The sequence below is a fragment of the Podarcis cretensis genome (assembly GCF_951804945.1).
Source record: "Podarcis cretensis genome assembly, chromosome: 1".
Taxonomy (NCBI): domain Eukaryota; kingdom Metazoa; phylum Chordata; class Lepidosauria; order Squamata; family Lacertidae; genus Podarcis; species Podarcis cretensis.
In genome coordinates this window covers 81,698,290-81,718,363 of record NC_137170.1, presented here as the reverse complement: position 1 = coordinate 81,718,363, position 20,074 = coordinate 81,698,290, and the positions used below count along the sequence as shown (strand labels likewise).

General features: G+C 42.9%; 2 protein-coding genes across 5 annotated transcripts; one reads left to right on the top strand and one right to left on the bottom strand.

The window, feature by feature from the left end:
• Positions 1 to 927: 927 nt before the first annotated feature.
• SIRT3 (sirtuin 3) lies at positions 928 to 10,155 on the bottom strand. 4 transcript variants are annotated; one of them, XM_079970316.1, is made up of 9 exons: positions 9,820 to 10,155; positions 9,060 to 9,155; positions 6,835 to 7,018; positions 6,273 to 6,455; positions 4,773 to 5,005; positions 4,506 to 4,606; positions 4,090 to 4,251; positions 2,705 to 2,914; positions 928 to 1,742 (listed from the first exon to the last, which is right to left on the bottom strand). In XM_079970316.1, the coding sequence occupies exons 2-9, from the start codon at positions 9,133 to 9,135 to the stop codon at positions 1,551 to 1,553; spliced, it is 1,341 nt and encodes a 446-aa protein (XP_079826442.1). In that variant the 5' UTR covers positions 9,136 to 9,155; positions 9,820 to 10,155; the 3' UTR covers positions 928 to 1,550. The 4 variants fall into 4 exon arrangements, 3 of the variants coding, with proteins under 3 accessions (XP_079826442.1, XP_079826443.1, XP_079826444.1); XM_079970317.1 differs by lacking the exon at positions 9,820 to 10,155 and having other exon boundaries at positions 928 to 1,666; positions 9,060 to 9,392; XM_079970318.1 differs by lacking the exons at positions 9,060 to 9,155; positions 9,820 to 10,155 and having other exon boundaries at positions 6,273 to 6,414; positions 6,835 to 6,971.
• A 245-nt stretch (positions 10,156 to 10,400) lies between these two features.
• On the top strand, positions 10,401 to 19,529 carry PSMD13 (proteasome 26S subunit, non-ATPase 13). Its single transcript, XM_079970370.1, has 13 exons — positions 10,401 to 10,614; positions 11,125 to 11,203; positions 12,955 to 12,989; positions 13,124 to 13,179; positions 13,811 to 13,854; positions 14,568 to 14,654; positions 16,092 to 16,263; positions 16,608 to 16,687; positions 16,773 to 16,898; positions 17,435 to 17,497; positions 17,751 to 17,831; positions 18,127 to 18,243; positions 18,724 to 19,529. Exons 1-13 carry the CDS (start codon positions 10,520 to 10,522, stop codon positions 18,817 to 18,819), a joined length of 1,131 nt encoding a protein of 376 aa, XP_079826496.1. The 5' UTR covers positions 10,401 to 10,519; the 3' UTR covers positions 18,820 to 19,529.
• Positions 19,530 to 20,074: the final 545 nt, after the last annotated feature.

Below are 20,074 nucleotides of genomic sequence, written 5' to 3'. Positions count from 1 at the left end.
CAACAACATTTTAAATACTGTGTACTGTACTGTCCTGGTTGCCTCACCTCAAAAACAGTATTGTAGAGTTGGAAAAGGTTTAGAAAAAGGCAACCAATATGATGGAGGTACTCGCATGTAAGGAAATGTTGCAGCGTTTTTAGTTTGGAGAAAAGGCAAGCAAGAAGTGACAGTATATAGCAAACACACACACACACACACACACACACACACACACACACACTCCAGCAGGGCTGGTGATCAAAATGTCTCATTTGAATGGCTTATCCTAAATTCAAAAGCTTTCCAGTCCAATATTTGACTCACACATTCATATAAACAAATCTGTTAGCACATTCAAATTATCAGAAGCTCTTTGCAAAAACGGCCTTGCCGAAAATAGAGCTTGGGGGCGGGGGATCCAGCCTCTGAGGTTGATTGTAATTGGAGAGAAATAAGTAGAGTTCTTCAAATTGGGGGAGCAAACTAGTCACAATTCCTAAAAGCAGAGGGTAATCCTTGGCGTACATGGTTATCGGATGGCACAACCACAAAGTTAATATTAAGCTACACACACTTGACATGTACAAAGTGGTGCTTGCATCTTCATGGTGATTTGAAGTTCATAAAGTAGCAGTACTAGATTTAATAGGTTCCACAATTTCAATGTTAATTCAGAGTAACACTACAAATAACACTGTTCGAACCACCCAGAGCTTCCTTTCATCTCTTTGTCAACAAGGACATAATGAAAGAAGAAACCCAGAAGCCCAGCATCTCTTTTAAACAGATAAAAGCCTGTCATTCAAAGATGCTGAATAACACCCAGAAAAATGTCAGACAATTGTGTGAATGATGCCCACAATACTTTTTTCCCCATTAAATGAATTCAAGGACAGAAAATACAAGTTTAGAATTTAAATACTGAGAAATCTGCAGACAGAATATTGAGACTGCTGAAACATGCTTTTATTTTCACTAATTATTGCCACTCAATAAGTGTTTATTCAAGTTCAAACAGCAGCTTCACTACACTTTTCATTGTTGTCATTTCTTGCTAAAATTGTAGTTACACACACCTTATCTTTTCATGTTACATAAATGATACACCGAATATTAATACATCAAATTATTTTTAGAATATCAGCTTTCAGATTGATCTTCACAGAAGCTACAGCAGAAGACACACTGACTGAACAGTCAAACTTCTAAGCTTAGTTATTAAAGTTGGCCTAATCCAAATTCTTTCACAACTTGGTACAACGTCAGATTCAGCATAACTCTGATGAATGCTATTGCAGCTAAGGCTACTAGTGCAACACCAGAAGATCTATGATGGTTTAGAAAACATTTGAAGAGTTTGTTTGGAGAAACAGCTTAAGAGGTGAAGTTTAATGGGAAGTAGCAGCTATAATGTACATCTTCATCTTCCACTCTGGTATCTAGAGCCTCTTACGCAAAAGCAAATTCACAACCTGCCATTTGATCATCATCTCCCAAGATCCTTCAGAGGACATCCATGTGCAACTAGACTCTCTGAATGATTTTTAGTTCTTCTAACCTACTGGGTGCTAGCACAGTGGAGAGCATATTGCTGTAACCTTTGGCTGTAGTGAACAGTCCTTTAGGAGGTAAACATCATTTCCAACAGCAGGGGTCAGATTTCCTATTTGTCTTTTGCATCCAGCTAAAAATAGAAAGAACATTATTTGTCTATGAAGCTTGCTTGTTCCAAAGTCCATCCATTCAACAGCTGATACTGACTAAAGTGAAAAAGCAACAACACAGAGAAGGAAATGATTCGTTTACAGTTAAATGAAAGCATATCACTGTTGAGTTGTAAGAATACAACAAGTACATAGGAAAATGCCATTAATTCTAACATCACAGAATCACAGAACTGTAGAGTTGGAAGGGACTCATCTAGTCCATTGTTTTGGGACGGGGTATTCATTTGATTTGTTCTTATTTTGTATTTTTATGCTGTTTACCTCCCCGAGATCTTCAGATGAAGGGTGGTATATAAAATTAATAATAATCAAATAGTACAATCCCCTGAAATTCATGACATATGGCCATCCAACCTCTGCTTAAAAACCTCCAATGAAGGAGAGTCCACCACCTTCCAAGGAAGCCCCTTCCACTGTCAAACAGCTCTTGCAGTTAAAAAGGTCTTCCTGATGTTTACTAAGAATCTCCTGTCATGTAACTTGAAGCCTTTTGTTTGGGTCCTACCCTCCAGAACAGGAGAAAAAAACTCCCTCAACCATTCCTCATGAGGTTTGGTCTCCAGACCCCTGATCATCTTGGTCAACCTTCTCTGCACATGTTCCAGCTTGTCAATATCCTTTTTAAATTGTGGCACCCAGAACTGGACACAGTGCCAAAGTGTGGTCTGACCAAGACAGAATAGAGCGATATCATTACTTCCCTTGATCTGGACATAATACTTCTGTTAATGCAGCCCAGAATAGCATTAGCTTTTTTGCTGCTGTATCACACTGCTGATTCATGTTAAACTTGTGGTCTACCAAGACCTCTAGAACCTTTTCACGTGTACTACTGGCATGCCAGATACCCCCCCCCCATCTTGTACAGGGCATATTATGTCAAGACAGGTGATTAACTGCTGTTTTCAGAACTCCTGCAATGTTTGTACTCATGAGAGATTCTGCAAGTGAAATGGTGTGAGAGAATAAAGGCTTTTCAACTCAAACTTTCATACCTTTTCTTTTTCCTTCTTCATTAATTCTTGCAACTCTTCCTTCCAGCCCAAGAGTTCCACTACTTGTTCTACTCCAATGATGACGTCTCCCAGTTCAGCCACGTCACTGTGCTGTGGCTGATGGGCGAATGGTCCCACCAAATCCCGATTGATCAGCACACGTGGAACAGAGCTACGAATTGCATAAACTAAACTGGCAAATGGCTCCACCTAAAATCCAAACACCAAAAGGAAAAGGCTGCATATTCTGCTCCAAATTGAAAGTCATAGCTCAACAGAAATTCATAACACCTTGAGATCTATTGATCTATCGAACAACTGTAATAATGCACCCAAATACTGGTTAATGAAGAGGGCTATATGGTAGTGTAAATGAGAACCTGCTAACAAAAAGGAAATATGTTACCTATTGTACAGTGGTTCTCCTAAATGCCCACTTGAAGCAATTCAAACTTAAGATTATTTCAGGTTATCCTTTCAACAAGTCAAGTAGGTAGGTTAGCAATATAAGTCCTAAGTGAAAGAGTATAGCTGAGGCTTGTAAGAAAATGACTTGCTCACGGCCATTCAGTGAGTTTGTAGCCTTCCTATTTCAGGGTGCATACCCTGGCCATGGGTAGGGAATCAGTAGAATGTGTGCTTTTATTTAAAATGCATCTCTGGGTTATTTGTGAGACATAGGAATTTGTTCATCCCCCCCCCCCCGAAAAAAAACAGTCCGGCCCCCCCACAAGGTCTGAGGGACAGGGGAGTGGGCCCCTGCTGAAAAAGTTTGCTGACCCCTTGGCCATACACTGTATCAGCTATTCACCCTCAATTAATGCAGAGCATTTGAACAGCAGCTAAGGAAATCTACATGCTTCTTATTTAGGAAATGGGGTGTACTGATTCATCATTGATCCCTACAGTACAGGTGATTGAGTCCATATTGCTCTCCCTTTCCACTGCTAACACAGTTGCTGATGGGGCAATGTGCATGTTAAGATTTCTATTGTGTGTGCTGGGATAATGTCACAGAGGAAAAACTGCTTGCATTTCCAATATTCCAGACTTTGTACACAACAATATTTAGAAAAGACTCTTGTCATATGTCTATGCTTAAGGCACATTTACTTCTGCCCTGCCACTGAGAGACAACAACATTGATTCTGCCTCTCCCTACATCACTAGATACACAAAATCATTTCTTTGATTTTGGCAATCTATGCTTCCCGAGCTATTTATAAATCCTTCTTACACATTTCCCAAGATGCACTTGACTTTGTTGATCCCTGAATTGCCACCCTCGCTTTCCCTTTGGATCCGCATTGCTTTCCAGAGTCCCCGACCACTCTGTCTCAATACCCCAGCTTTCATTGTCTTCCCATGTTCATGATAGCGCAGACCTCAAGGGAGGTTCCGATGACAAAGAGCAGGTCTGCCATAGGAAAATCTGTCACATGCAAGAAGAACCGATGAGGGAGCTCCTCTCCAAAAAAAACAATGTCAGGTTTGATCATTCCAGTACACACAGGGCACTTGGGGATCTTGTCAGCCATCACATCCTCCTATAATGATAACACAGAAAGCAGGATATGAGTCCACAATCAGGCAGTATAAGCCACACATTACATCACTTGAAATTACAAGGGACATTTTCCATTGGTACTATTGATTGAACACCCCAAGCATTAATGAAAGTAAAAGCAAACCTGTGAACCCCACAAAACAGGATTCTTGGTGCCTAAGCCAAACATAACCAGCACCCTCTGAAGTATGCTTGATATTCCTGGAGTGGTGTATCTGCTGTGCTGTTACTTACCCTGAAGTCTTCACCAGGGTATGACCTTCGACAGACAGTGCATGTAGCAGAAGCAAATGTACCATGAGCCTCAACTAGCTTATCTGGAGGAATCCCAGCAACTAGAAAACAAAACTCAGAGTTAAAGTCAATTCGGCCCAAACATTCCATCAACGCAAAGGAAGTGGAGAATACTCTCCCTGCCATCCAAAGGTTTGCTGCAGTATCTCTAACATTAGCCTAGATTTTTATTTCTTAGATCCAAATTGAGGGGATGGGGAGACGTACCTCTCTCCAGCCCATCAATGTTCTGTGTGTACAGACGCAGAAGGAGCCCTTTGTCAAGTAGAAGTCGGAGAAAGTAATGAGCATAGTTGGGCCTGTAATTGCCAGGGTATAACTCCTTGGCCAATGTAAAGAAAGGCTTAGGGTTGTGGAAAAAGTAATTAAGCTCAAATATGGCTTCTGGATAAGGAATATTATACTGCTGGAGATTACTGTAGAGGCCACTCCCAGGGGACCTGTGGAGACAAGAGGGGAAGAAAACTACAGAACATGCCAGGAAACCAAGCCATTGCAAAGGTTTTTCATGTGTTGGTATACCCCTGTTAGAAGTAAATTCACATATGAGGAAACACAGTTGAGGAATATTTTATCACAAGTTTGTCAAGAAGACATACCACCAAAGTGGCCTATCAGTTGATATGTGAACAGCTTATGGTGAACAGAAAGGAGAATTCAGCAGTGAAGGCCTCTCTCAAGAAGCAATGGCGCTTTTAGGATGGGAGGAGACACTGTCACAATGATACCCGAAAATGAGAAGGAGGGTAGCTGATAGCATGCCTGGTAAGAGAACTTCAAACAGGGTAAGGGTGTTTCGATTTGATATAGTAGCATATTGTTTCACTCTTTATCAGCATAGCAGGATCAAACAAGCAAATGAGAACCACAGCAAAATGTGACACTTCCCTGAGACCAAATATCTTTACATAAATACTCAGATTAAACATGCCTTCCTTCTCTGAAAAAAGAAATGTGCTGAAAGTTCAAAGCAGAAGATGAATGCGCTGGACACTGGCTGGCACTGCATAAAGCCACCTAAAACATACCTCTCCAATCCCCAATAGCGGTTTTTCACTTTACTGCCTTATTTTTTGAAAAGAAAACTGTTAAAAGTTTCTTTTTAAAAAAATAAGGCAATGGCTTATAGTTATAGGCATAACTATAGGTTATAGGCATAAGTGTTCACAAAATGCTTTCAAAAATTAAATAAAGGCAGCTGACAAGCCACATGAAGGAGGGGGAGGTGCGTGCCTGGAGAAATAGCATTCTGTTCACAAATGCATGTCTGTCACTTCATGCACAACACCTGGTGTATTTGCTCTGGATTCTGTTACTATTTGTTTTTGAACATAGGTTGCAATCCATAAAAGGGGAAATTTTGGATGCAAGAAAATCAAATTAAATAGTTAAAGGACCTATTGTGGCACCCTCCATGTAGCATAAAGCCAGATATGACTTATTTGGCATTAAGGGACTATACCGTTAGCGGACCTTGTTTGGTGCGATGTTGGGATAGGAAAAAAAGTTACACCAACAGTACCAGCCTCTTCCTTCAATTCCAAAAAAGAGCCTGGTTCACTCTTACTACCTGTGCCCTGCTTCTTGAAGCTGCTCCATCTATGACTGAGCAGTGTAGTGGCTGCTGAAGAGTTTCTACAAGGTGGGGACTTTACAGAGTAGGGAAAATGTCTGTACAGTCAAGAGAGCGAGCAGTTTGAGTGTCACCTGAAATCGGGGATACCACTAGGAGTGCTGAGCCCTGCTCCAGTCATCACCACGACTCTCTTGCATTCTTTCTTCTGAATTAGTTCTGTCACATCCTTCAGGGTGAGCTGCTCCTTTTGACCATCATTTCTTCCTCTGCCACCTCCAAAGAATACCATTAGAGCAGTGGATAATGAAAAGGGCCTGCCAGCAACATATGCAACGGGTTACAAAGAAACACATTCAAATGCCATTCACCAGAACGAGATTACTGGGAGAAAACTCCCTCAGTTTGTATTAGCAGTGAATTGGCATTGTTTTTAACAATGTGGCTTTACTTGTCCTGTGTCTGGTGTCGTATGACTTAAAGTGTGCTCTCAACACTTCCTTTGCTTGAATTCTAAAATAACTGAAGCCACAGCTGCAGAGGAAGAACCAGGAGCGCACTTTAAGTCAAGGAGATTCTTACATTCTTATGGGATAAGGTAGAGAAACACAAATGAATACAAGCGTCCCAAGCACGTTTTGTGAAGGAAGGTGGCAGAATTCAAAGTCAAAATGAGCAGGAGAAAGGATATCATACCTCACTCCATAGGTATTTGCAATCTTTTCTGTTCTGCTTTCTGTAGTTCTTTGAAAGAAAAGATTTCCATTTGGAAAGAAGAAGGTGGGTTTCAATGAAGTTAGGAGCAGTTTTTTGCAGGCCATAGAACCAGAAAAATTCCCATAATAATGTTGCTGGGAACATATCCAGCAATTCCTCCATCCTATAAAACATAACAACCATTTTCAAATGCAGGGCTTGTAATAGTTGGTTATATGAAATTTCACTGAGGAATAGAAAACCCATTTGACAGTGCAATCCCAACGATGTCTACTAAGAAGTCCTATTAAATTTAATGAGGCTTACTCACAAGTAAAGTGGGGGCAATAGGATTAACCCTAATTTAGTTAATTAAACCTTTATTTCGGGGTAGGGAACCTTCACTTCATAATCCAGGTGTGGTCCACAGGATTTCCCCTTTGGCTTGCCAGTCTTTTCCCACATCCAGATCCATCTACTCAGCCCCCTTCCACCCTGCCCCCGGCCCCACTGCTGAGCTGTAATAATTCAATCCGTGAAGTAGCCCAGGGAGAACAGATCATAGTGAGGTGAGGATTCCACCTAAACATTAGGAAGAACTTCCTGACAGTAAGAGCTGTTTGACAGTGGAATTTGCTAAGGAGTGTGGTGGAGTCTCCTTCTTTGGAGGTCTTAAAGCAGAGGCTTGACAACCATATGTCAGGAGTGCTCTGATGGTGTTTCCTGCTTGGCAGGGGGTTGGACTCGATGGCCCTTGTGGTCTCTTCCAACTCTATGATTCTATGATTCTATGATTCTAGGAAAACCTCCCGCTGCCCTGTGCTGCTCACCTTACTGAAAATTACTGCTCTGTAGTGGGGAAGAGGGAACATGGCTGAGTCCTGCTGCTGAGCTGCCCATGAGCTGAGCAGTCCTTCCGTCAAGGGCAGTGTGGTGCATTTTTATCCTGCACAGTGAGAAAAGGAGTCCCTTTCACACTGTGCAGCACAAAAGTTAATTGAGTTGCTTCTGAAGGAAGAGATTACTTTCTTCCCCCATTGGCAGTTCCTGGGCTGAGCATGGAGAAAGGGGAGTCCCTTTCTCAGCATGTAGCACAGACGCCATGCAAGCAGAACGTGGTGCTCTTCAGAGGTTGTTGAACTATGACTCTGATGCTTCCTGATCATTGACCAACCTGTCTGGTGAAGAGAGGGCACTACACTGGCGGCCTGATACAGTGTGTATATGTGCACGTGTTATGTACAGTGGTACCTTGGTTTAAGAACAGTCCTGTTTACCAACGATTCGGCTTACGAACTCCTCAAAACCAGAAGAAGTGTCACGGTTTGTGATCATTACCTCGGTCTAAGAACGGAATCCGAATGGTGGAAGGGCACCTCCGGCGGGAGGCCTCATTAGGGAAAGTGTGCCTCGGTTTAAGAATGGACTTCCGGAATGGATTAAGTTTGTAAACCAAGGTACCACAGTATGTAGGTTTGTGAATGGGATGTGAGTGTCTATGTATGCTTTGACCCTGCCTTCTTTTGGCCTTGGCCCCAAACACTACAGGTGTATGGCCTTCACTACTCCTCCCCCTGCAAATGGAGCCCTGGAGAGTGGGAAAGGTTCCCCAGCCTTGTATTATATATGACTAGTATTTGCTGAAGAACATAAATTATTATTTAGTATCTCCTCATGCAGTTGTATAGACAAAGCAACAGGGTTTTGCTCCAAATGAGACTCACACTGTATGCAACAAAAGGGGATAAAGGGGGATACACTGCAAAAGTCTGAGGTTACATTTTACTGCACTTCCTTCATATGGCTCCTCGGAGGATGTGAGAGTTATAAACCATTCTGCAGGCTAAAAGTGTTCTACAGATAGATGTAAAAAATTACCTACTCTAAATTGGTTCATAGAGGAAACACCTTGGCTCAGTAGTAGACCGTATGTTTTCCATGCACAATGTCCCCGGCATCTCTAGTTATCTCAGGTAGCAGGGCCAAGGCCTCTGTCCACCTGAGAACTTGTAGAGCAGTTGTCTGTCAGAGTACTCAGCCAACGGACTGATGCACTGTAAGAATCCTCCCAATATTCAACTTTCCTATTTATACTAAATATGCCAACAATCTCCCTGAGTACCTGTAAGCTTTTCCATTCCAGGTCTTAGCTCTCCTAACTCTTCCAAAATCTGATATGCCCCTTCCAGTTCATTCATATTCTTCTGTATTAGATTGTTACTTACCTATTGGTCTCTGAAAACTTTCAGCACAAAGTGCATGCTTTCCTGCAGAGACTCTGTAATATAATCTCCAGTTCATTTCCCTCCAGCCGCCTAGTCCTGCACCAGAGAAAGAAAAATCAAGAGAAGGTTTCTATGTCTTCTGTGTTCTTCCCTTTATTAATGGCTCTACTGTACTCATGCAGGTGGGCAGGAGGCTGGTATCACTCTGTATCTCGCCAGTTTCCTGTTTGGGTTGTATTTGTGGTCTGAAGGTTACAGAAGATCTGGAGTGGAGTGGAGGGTAAAGCACCACTCTTGTTTGCTTTCAGTGATCTTGAGCCTGAAAGAACAGCTGAAAAGCTCTTTACCTTAATGTTCCTAAAAGAAGAGCCTAGATCCGCTCATGCTAAAAATCCATCTCTTACGGTCTCCACCACCCTTGCAGCAGCTTTTTGGAGATGAATTGCACCAACACCTAAGGCATTATGCTACAAAACTGCTTGTTATACAATACTCCTCTGAACTGGCAAAAGCTTTTTTCTTTGCAGTAGGTTCTGCTGGGTGTAATCTCGTTCACAGTGGCTTTTTTTATGGGGCGCCACTAGCCTCCAACTGCCGTAATTGCCCAAGAAGCACAGCTCTGTGTTTCATTCATTTTAAGGCAAAGCCCGCTTCAGACACACATCCCCATCCAGGATATTACTCTTTTTAGCATTTTCGAAACCAATATACAGCAATGAGTGCAACAACTTTGTTCTTTGCGTCGCAAGATGCCACTTACAGCAAAGGAAGCCGCACCTCCCTCAGTTCTAAGATTGGGCAGAAAGGGACGGAGGGGCCAGAAACGGGAGAGCGACGCTTCCCTGCCCAAACCTCCGTCCGACGCTGGCGATGCGCCTGAGCAAAGGGAGCAAAAGGAACCGGAGGGACCCTGTCGGGGTCACTTATGGCCGGCGCGGAGGGGCCCTAGCGGCTCTCCCCCAGCCCGACGGAAACATCTTCTCTGCCGCCGACAGGTATAGCGAGGCGGTGGCGGCAATGTTTTATTTCACGAAGCCGCGACACTCGACATTCTCCTCGTGGCGCGAGGCGGTGGCGAGTGACGTCAGCATCCCCACCCCCACATCACGCGCGGGGGCGGGCCGCCATGGCAACCGGCCCCCAACGACTGCAGGGGGCGCCCGAGAGAAGCTCGCCGGCTCGCTCGCGAAGCGGAGGCCGTTGCCATGGCGACCAGCGGGCCTGCCCGCCCTCCCCCGGAACTCTCGCCCCTCCTCCTCCCCGCCCCCCAGAGCGTGGGGCGAGATCGAGAAGCAATGCTGCGCAGAGCGAGGCCAATACGGTACCCGGCGTGCTCCGCGCCGAAGGTGCCGGAAGTGAGTGTGCATTTCCGGCGGCAGGGTGGCCCGGCCTCCTGCTCCTGCTCCTGAGGGTGAAGCGCTCTCTCTGTCTCCCGCTGCTTCCCCGGTCCCGGCCTCGCCATGAAGGACGTGCCGGGTTTCCTGCAGCAGAGCCAAAGCTCGGGGCCCGGCCAGGCCGCCGTGTGGCACCGCCTGGAGGAGCTCTACAACAAGAAGTGAGGCGGGGTGGGGGGGGCGGCTGGGGGAGCCTGCGGGAGGTGGGGAAGGGGCGCTCTGCCGTTTTCCCTGGGGCGACTCTGTGCCTTTTTCTGGAGATGATCCGCTGGGGGGGGGGGGTCTCCTGCTCTTGAAGGCCAACCCCCCCGTTCAGGAAGCTGGTGCATCGGGCCTCACTCCCGAGATGTGTGGGCAGGCTGCTTGCCTTAGGAAAATGGTGGATAGGCACGCGTCGCTTGCCTTGGGCCAAGGTGGCATAAGCACAACAGGGTCGGAAGTGTTAAGCACTTGGCCGTCTCCATTGAGGCTCTGCGCTGGCCTGATTGCCAAAATGTGTGTGTCGTGCAAGGGTTTCTGTTCATATAACGCGTGTTTGATTTGGGTAAATACACCGTTGAGGGTTTGCTGTTGTCTCCTGGCTGCTGTACTCTTCCCTTGCTCGCCCTCATTTTGTAAAATTGACAGCCTGTCCTTTGCCATTTCCATTGTCATGTGTGTATGTTTTACAGACTCTGGCACCAGCTGACCCTTCAGGTTCTGGACTTTGTGCAAGACCCCTGCTTTGCCCAAGGAGATGGACTCATCAAGGTAATCTCCCAAGTCTTACCTTAGTCATTGAGATGGAGATGGGTTGCATTATTTGTATTCTAATTCACAAGACTCTTGGAATTGCCATAAATAAGAAAAATTAAAATCAAGAGTAGTGTAAATGTATACCCCTGGCTTCTTGTGAATATAAACGTTGCCAGTGATGAGGCATTTAGGGCAACTCCACTGAACACATCAGTTCCAGGGCTTTGTAGCTTATGTCCTAATTTTTTTGCTTTGTAAATTACGTTGGCTTCTGTATCACTTTTTTGGCATTTGGGATCACATTTTTATTCTTTCCAGGAGTGAAAGGGTGCACTTTGTAACTACTGTATAATGTTGGTACTCTAAATAGATGATGCAAAGTGGTATGAGATGACATTGCAGTGATAAACTGCCAGATTAAATCATTGGTGGGGAACCTCTGCTCCCAGCCCTAGTTATGCCTACCAGTCCTCTGAATTTTGACCACCAGGCCATTTTTGGCACAAACAACACCGACCTGTCAGTCATCTGACACCATATGACATTTGGCATGGATAATCTGTTATCTCCAGTCTAAGTGCTGTTTGTCAAGACTGGAAATAAGGGATCTCCTTTCTCCTATCTTAGTGCTAAGCACTATAGTGCTAAAATCAGAAATAAGCCCAAGCGTATAAAAAAAACCAGGCAGTACTGTGGGACCACAGTACTAACGGCAGATATAAGTCTGTGCCTACTCCCATGGTTTGAAGTTTGAATCACCTGGTCTCATAGTACATTGGGTGATTAACAGGTGGGTAGCCCCACCCACCTGTCAAAATGGCAGGAGGAGGATGTACTAGTTCTGGATCCAGCCCACCCTGTATTATAGTTTAGAAAATACTAAATGAATGAAGGGTTGCTTTAAAGGAGGACAGCATGACAGACAATTGTATGAAAAACAAGAAAGATTGAAGGAACTGGATATGTTTGGTCTGGAAAAGAAGATTGAGAGGGGATATAGAAGTTGGAAGGGACCCAAAAGTCATTTAGCCCAACCCCTTGCAATGGAAAAGTCTCAGCTAACGCATCCATGACAGATAGCCATCCAACCTCTGCTTACAAACCTCCAAGAAGGCAGAGTCCACCACATGATAGCACTGTTGAAATAGAGGCTCTCACATATAAATGATCACATACTTGTTATACCTAGAGGGCAGGACTGACTGGTTTCAGTTACAGAGGGATAGATTTCAGTTCAATATTAGGATAAAATGTTTTACTGGTAAGAGCAGGGTTGGTGTTGACAGCCTTCATGTCACATAATTTGCAGACATCTTTGTAGCACAGAGTTGGTCTGCTAATTGGCCTGGTGCCAGAAGCCAGCTCTCTGTAGATCAGGTCCTTGGGGATCCTGCCATCTTCCATTCTGTGGACATGAGCAAGCCAGCGTACCTAAGCTAAACCATGGCTTAGTGTAAATGCATGAGCTCTTGGAGAGAGATCACATCTGCTTTGCCCTTTCTCTGGGCCTACTGGTATTACCCATGGTTTGGCTTGGCATGTTGTCCAAACCTGGGTTTTGATGTTTCTCACTCCAGACAAGGCATGACTTGTAACAAAGGTGTTGTGGTCTAGTGCTGACCCGGGGCTTAATATTGATTGTAAGGAATTCCACACACACTAATCAAACTGTAGATAGTGTCCTAGATGTACTAATGATCAACTTGACTTGTTAACTAAAACACACTTGTACTGCTAAACTTACCACCTCTTTCTTTGATTTATAGCTTTATGAGAACTTTATCAGTGAGTTTGAACACAGGTAAAGATTTTAAAATACTTAAAATTTGGGGGAAACCTTACATTTTAAGATCAATATTTTAATTCTAAAGTTCATTATTAAACTTAATTGCTATTAAAACTTCAGTTGTTCATGTTACCATCTCTTTATTTCAGGGTGAACCCTTTGTCCCTTGTAGAGATAATTCTTCATGTAGTGCGGCAGATGACAGGTAAAACATCTTCATTTTATCATAGCTATCTTTCATTATGAACTGGTTCGGGGGGGGGGGGGAATCTGAGGCCAACAATAGGACCTTTAGGAAAGTAACAAAGGATTGAAAAGTCTTGGAGAAAGGGAATTATTCACATTTCAGTCTTTGTGGACACTAGCCATTAATACTCCTTAACTTTGCTATAAGGCCAGCAGAGATGTATTAATGTAGAATTTGAGAATCTAATCCTAGGAGTTTGACAGACTGAAGGCCTCTTTTGGTGCTGGTTTCTCCCTGGGACTGATCCAAGGAAGTATCTGGGAGCTGGCTTTTGGCTTGCACAATCACTCCCCCTCAGTGTAGAGAGAAATGGAATGATCAAACAGGAGATCTCATGTTACTTTGAACACGAGCTCTCCTCTGACTTTGGGACATTAAATCAGGAGAACCTTGAAACCAGAAGTCTGAGCAAAAATTTTGTCATTCATTGTTTCTCGGAACGAAGGGAGGAAGCATGCCTTGAAGCCCTCTACTCCTCTGCCCAAGGACAATATCATTCAGGCAGGTCCTCAATTCTAAAACTTTTGTGATAGGATCCAATAAGAGGTTATGTGAATCTTAATGTAATTGCTTGCTTGTACCTCCTTAGATCCTAATGTAGCTCTTACTTTTCTGGAAAAGACCCGAGAAAAAGTAAGTATGATATATGACAGATACTTTATATAGTACTTTGATCCACTTGCATGGAATTGTTTTCAATGCAGTTACTAGTTTTTATTCATTGCTGTAGCCTACTGATGTTTTTATCACTCGTTTTAAAGGGGTGTAGACTTAAAACTGTTGATTTAAAATACAGTGGTGCCCCACAAGACGAATGCCTCGCAAGATGGAAAACTTGCTAGACGAAAGAGTTTTCCGTTTTGGAGGTGCTTCGCAAAACGAATTTCCTATGGGCTTGCTTCGCAAGACGAAAATGTCTTGCGAGTTCCTGCAGGTTTTTTTCCCTCCCCCCCCCCCTTTTTCTAAGCCGCTAAACCGCTAATAGCGCTAATCCGCTAAGCCGTCAATGGGCTTGCTTCGCAAGACGAAAAAACCGCTAGACGAAGAGAATCGCGGAACGGATTCTTTTCGTCTTGCGAGGCACCACTGTAAGCAATTATAGGTTTTATGTTACAATTTCTGTGTACTATCTTTTGTCCTGAAAGGCACAATATAAATTAATAACACATCTACTGAACTGGCCAACAAGCCAGTTTCATTGCCAGTAAGAAAATGATCAAGGATAGTTATACAGTCAAATTTGGAAAAAACTGCTAACTACTTACGCTCTCTTTGGCAGACACTAGTTTCATTGCTATTTGAAACAATAGCTGTTTTATTACGTTCATTTTGTATTGTGGCTGCAGGTGAAAAGCAGTGATGAAGCTGTGATTCTATGTAAAACTGCCATTGGAGCTCTGAAATTAAACATTGGTGATCTACAAGTCACAAAGGTGAGTCAAAATACATATTTTCTTGTTCATAATAACAAAACCTTTTTTGAATTTGCTGTATTGGACGGCTCTTTCATTTTTTGTGTGCAGCCCTTAGTTTTTAGTAGCTATCTTCTAACATAGGAGAGGGCAGACTTCAGGCCTTTATAGGTACTCTGAAAAGCCGTCAGCTGGAGGCAGGTGCAAAAGACATAAACTTAAAATTGAAGGACATTTTGTGTTTGAGCAGGTGCTGATCAGCATGATTTGTTTTGGGTACTAGAACTGAGCTGAGTTTGCTCTCTTTCCATGCAAAAATCCATTCCTGATTACCCCCAAGCATTCTTCATTGTCGCAGGGGGAGAGGCATTTTGTTGCCATTGTTAAACAATTGAGAGTCAGAAATCTTTGCCATTGTACTGGACAAGGATCTACCAGTATTGTGGACCTATGGTACTTCTCCCCAGTACTGGATATGTGGAGAAGACCAAATTCTATCTGCTTGTTGTGTTCCACTTTGTGTTACTGGAAATGCAGTACAGTTGTACCTCTAGTTACAAACTTAATTCATTCCGAAGGTCCATTCTTAACCTGAAACTCTTCTTAACTAGAGGCGTGCTTTAGCTAATGGGGCCTCTTGCTGCCGCTGTGCCGCCGGCACACGATTTCCGTTCTCATCCTGGGGCAAAGTTCTCAACTCAAGGTAACTCTTCCAGGTTAGCAGAGTTTGTAACCTGAGGCATTTGTAACTCGAGGTACCACTGTACAATACAATTTAAATAATCAAAAGTGTTGGTATTTCTGATAAGATACTGTATTGAGTTTTTTTCAAATAAGATGCTAAGTATGCAGTAACGGTATTTGTGCTTTTGACAAGTGGCATTATTATTTCCATTCTGATGGCCAGAGATCACTTTTGATTTGATTTCTTTTGCTGGTATAATCCAGTAACATAATCCATGGCCCATTAGTCCAACAGTTCACAAAAGTCTAAATAAACATCTTGCAATGTGTTCATACTTTGTACAAATGAAAGCTGTTTATCAGTTTGCCACAAGCAAAGAATAGGGGTTTTCGAACCTGTAAACATCTGTTTAGAAACTTGTTTTGGCAGTTAACAAGGATATTAAATTTATATAATGGAGGTTGTTTGGTTTTTTTATAAACCACTATTAGGAGCTGTAGGGTTCAAGCAGACAAGGATATACAGTTGTGGATTTGTTTCTTCAGCAGAGTTGAGACTTCAGCAGGTCAAGTCCTAGTACCAGCAGAAATAAAATAACAAATATGTTCTGATCCTTAAGTTAATGTGATCACGCCATTCTTTGGAGTTGTGTGTTTTTTTCTCTTCAAATATTGGTTATAATTGTTAGGCAAGGTATTGTAACATGCTTTTGTGTGTATGTATATAGAATACATGTGGATTTTAAGGATTGGTATCACCTTTTTTCCCTTTAGGAGACCATTGAGGATGTTGAAGAGATGCTGAATAATCTTCCTGGTGTGACATCTGTTCACAGCCGTTTCTATGATCTCTCCAGCAAGTATTACCAGACAATTGGGAATCATGCCTCTTATTATAAGGATGCATTAAGGTTCCTGGGCTGTATAGATGTCAAAGATCTCCCAGGTAATGCTCTTTTCTTCCCATATTGAACAAAATGCATTTGTTTGTGCTGTGGAGACCTGTATCAAATGGATTTAATTTACTGTGCAGAGAGGGAAATAGAAATTATCCTCAAGATTATTGTTGTTGGAACCTGGAGTTTCAGGAAAATAGGCCTAAGACAAATAATTTACTGTACCTTTGTGTATAGAATGCTCACATTTTTATTGAACGTAGGGGGGAGAGAGAGAGAGAGAGAGAGAGAGAGAGAGAGAGAGAGTGTGTGTGTGTGTGTGTGTGTGTGTGTGTACTAAAATGGGGTGTGGTCTCTCAGACTGTTGCTTGACCCAGATCATTCTTCTTTTCAGTGGCAGACCAGCAGGAGAGAGCCTTTACTTTAGGGTTAGCAGGACTCCTTGGGGAAGGAGTCTATAACTTTGGGGAACTGGTAAGTAGAGCTTAATTGGTGAAAATGTTCAGGAACCAGAAGCTAGCTACTATATCTCAATGTCCTACTTTATTTCCATCCTCAGCTTATGCACCCAGTGCTGGAGTCTTTGAGGAACACTGACAGGCAGTGGTTGATTGACACGCTTTATGCCTTCAATAGTGGCAATGTGGAAAAATTCCAGGCTTTGAAGTCAGCATGGGGGCAGCAGGTAGGTGGCTGGTTTGACTGATTAAATAAGTACTTCCTCTTTGACTTGCTACTGGAAAGTAAAGCTTATGCACTTCTGAAAACAGCTGGTATAGATTCAGAGTCTTCAAAAAACAACCTTGGGGCAACAGGACAGAGTTCCCCCATTAACTGTTTTAGAGTACTTAAGCCTTGGGACACGGGCCAGTTCAGGTAGGATCTGCTTCAGAGAAGGTCTAAATAACTCCAAAGCATCCCACTTCAATTTAAAATCCATGCTCTGAAACAGATGCATTGCCAGATGTCTTGAACTGTGTAGTAGCATTCATTTTCTCACTCCCATAGAGGAGATGTTGGTTTAATCAGTCTTAACGGTTGCATTTAGAAATTAAACACTTCTGTGGAACAATTTACAATGGTAGGTCTAAGGCTGTGGTTTCATGACACAAGATGCATGAAATGATGAGCGCTTTCTGTGTTGCATGCATCTTGTTAAATCAAAGAAAACACAATAATATTTTTGGAGTAACTAAAGTTCTCATCTGTTGCGTCTTACAGCCAGACTTGGCTGCAAATGAAGCTCTTCTTCTACAGAAGATCCAGCTGCTGTGCCTCATGGAGGTAAGTCTAGCAATTCTAAATTATATAATCTGGTCCTCCCCTGTAGTGGTTCCCACTTGCGGCAGAAGTTTTTATTTGTGTTGAAATGTAACATACAGTATATTGCTATTGAAGATCTAGTCCACCTTTCAAATAATGTCTTGCACTGAGGCAAACAAAGCTGGGGAAATCAGGCTTTCTGATCACTGTGTTGGGAACTTCTTTTTTCACGTAAGCCCAGGTTTGTTTTAACTTTAGTTTTACTTGACTGCAGATGACCTTCACCCGACCAGCTAACCACAGGCAACTCACTTTTGAAGAGATTGCTAAAAGTGCCAAAGTCACTGTAAATGAGGTGAGTTGCATTTGCAGTTCTGTATGAGGGAAACATGTTCAGGGACTCTGTGTCATTCCGTTTTCAAAGACATTTTAATTTCAGATAATCCCTGTTAAAATTGATGCAATTAAATTTCCAGATAGGCATTTACAGCAGCCATGATCTTGGCCATTTTCCCTTTCTCTGTTTGTTAAATCCCTCTTTTTGAGTTGTAGCAAGTACTCAGACTGGTAAGTTGCAATGATTTTTGTGGAAACAACTGGATATGTTTCTCTAAATCCAGTAAGGGACTCTTGGTTTTCTTTTCCTGCAGGTGGAGCTGCTAGTGATGAAAGCCCTGTCAGTGGGTTTGGTGAAAGGCAGTATTGATGAAGTGGATAAGAGAGTTCACATGACATGGGTCCAGCCACGGGTGCTGGATTTACAACAGGTAATCACTCTTGCTGAAATCTCAGTGCAGCACTCTCCTTTTAAAGAATGGCATGGAATCTTAGTAAAAAACAGCTTTCTGAGGAGAAAGGGTGTGGTTTCTTTGATTAATCACACTGCACTTATATGTCTTCCTTTACTTCAGTGCAGAAACAGCTTTATACGGTCACATGTTGAATTTATGACACATTGAATAATTGACTTAATTCAGTCTTCTTCACAATGTTTAGTTTGTTTCTGGCACCTTTGAATCTCCCTATCAAAACGTCTTGTCATTAAGACAAACCAATAAGACACACCACTGGGAGATTGCAGTTTATCTTTTCTCTAAAACAGGATTTTAATGTAGTCTGTTGCAGGAGACATTCTGATGCAGAATGGTTAAAATTTTTATCTTTCATGGCCCTTATTTTGTCTTTATGTATTCATTGTGTATCCGTTGAGTCCAAGTTCCTAAAGTGCTTGTGGGTTTATTTCCTAGATAAAGGGCATGAAAGACCGCCTGGAGTTCTGGTGCACAGATGTGAAGAGCATGGAGATGTTGGTGGAGCACCAAGCCCACGATATCCTGACATAGAGGACTTTGCACTGGCTGAGGGAATGTCTTGTACTGTTGCTGAAACTGGCAGTGCCCTGACCACTGACTCTGTACTGAATTCTATTAACAGGGGGGCTAGGGGAGGAGGGAAAGAACTACTTTTCTGATGCTTGTACAGAGGACTAAGTGGCCTTTGCTGTGTAACCCTTTGGTGCTTGGAGTCGGGAATTCCCTGCTACGTGCTAAGCCATTTGATTAGCATTCTCCTTGGGAGCTCCCATCCTGCTGCCACCAAAGGCAATAAGGACTCCTTCATGGTGGATTAATCTGTCTTGGTGTGAGGCTGCCTCAATGGAGGATGTTTGGGGCTTATGGGCTAAAGGGTGGAGGTCACTAGCTCCGCAGTGGGATGGCAGCAGGACTTCCATTGTGCATTTAGGGTGTAAGAAGGAAGGGCCATCTTCAGTCATTGGGCATTTCAGACGGACGTGGGGGGAGAGCATGACCTTTCTTCCCTGCCAGTCCAAAGGCAGCATAAATGAGAACAAATGCCTCTTTCCCCTAGTCTCCCTCTGTTTTGCAGTAGAGGAAACTGCTCAAACCCCATCAATGAGTTTTCCAAGAATAAAATCATAAATTTAATGGATTTGTTTTTATACTCTCCTTGGGTTTGCTCTTGTCTTTTATGAACGTTTTATCCTGAAGTGTGATGCAGTCAAATAACTGCTGGAATAAACTTCTCTGCCTTCCCTCTTGCGCAGTTCTGTTGGTATGCTTTACACTGAGTCTTGAATTGAGCAGCAGTCCTATTATAAGAAGCCAAAACCAGAGTTAGCAGCTTACTTGTGCCCTTCAGAGATCAGTGACTTTTAAATAATAATACTGCTGATCACTAGATGGACTAGATGACCCGGGGGGGGGGTCCCTTCCAACTTTACAATTCTATGATTCTAGGGAGATCATAGGACCAGATATTTTTCTCTAAATTAATGAGAACTGTGGTGATGGTGAATTGATAATTATGATTAGATCATCTACTGTTCACAAGAAGTTCCCAGGGCTGGTCAGAGCAGTGTAAAATGTCTTGTAAAAAACTATTAACTTCTCACAAAGGGGCTGACTGGCCTATCTCATGTCAAAAAATCAGCAGCTGACATTTCTAATAATTCTTTGGTCATCTGCTAAAGAAATTAAAAGTATGATAACTAGCTGCTGCCAGTTGTGTATAAACAGCTTTCTGATAGCATCACAGCCTTGCTCAGTTACACTGGTTTATAACTGATAACATTGCAAA

Coding starts and splice junctions, on each gene's coding strand:
- SIRT3 (XM_079970316.1), bottom strand. CDS start 9,135: ATGAACTGGAGATTATATTACAGAGTCTCTGCAGGAAAGCATGCACTT. Junction 4,252..4,505: donor ACCCTGGTGAAGACTTCAGG/GTAAGTAACAGC, acceptor TTATCATTATAG/GAGGATGTGATGGCTGACAA. Junction 1,743..2,704: donor TGAAGAAGGAAAAAGAAAAG/GTATGAAAGTTT, acceptor TTTTCACTTTAG/TCAGTATCAGCTGTTGAATG.
- PSMD13 (XM_079970370.1), top strand. CDS start 10,520: ATGAAGGACGTGCCGGGTTTCCTGCAGCAGAGCCAAAGCTCGGGGCCC. Junction 16,264..16,607: donor AGATGTCAAAGATCTCCCAG/GTAATGCTCTTT, acceptor TCTTCTTTTCAG/TGGCAGACCAGCAGGAGAGA. Junction 17,832..18,126: donor CCAAAGTCACTGTAAATGAG/GTGAGTTGCATT, acceptor CTTTTCCTGCAG/GTGGAGCTGCTAGTGATGAA.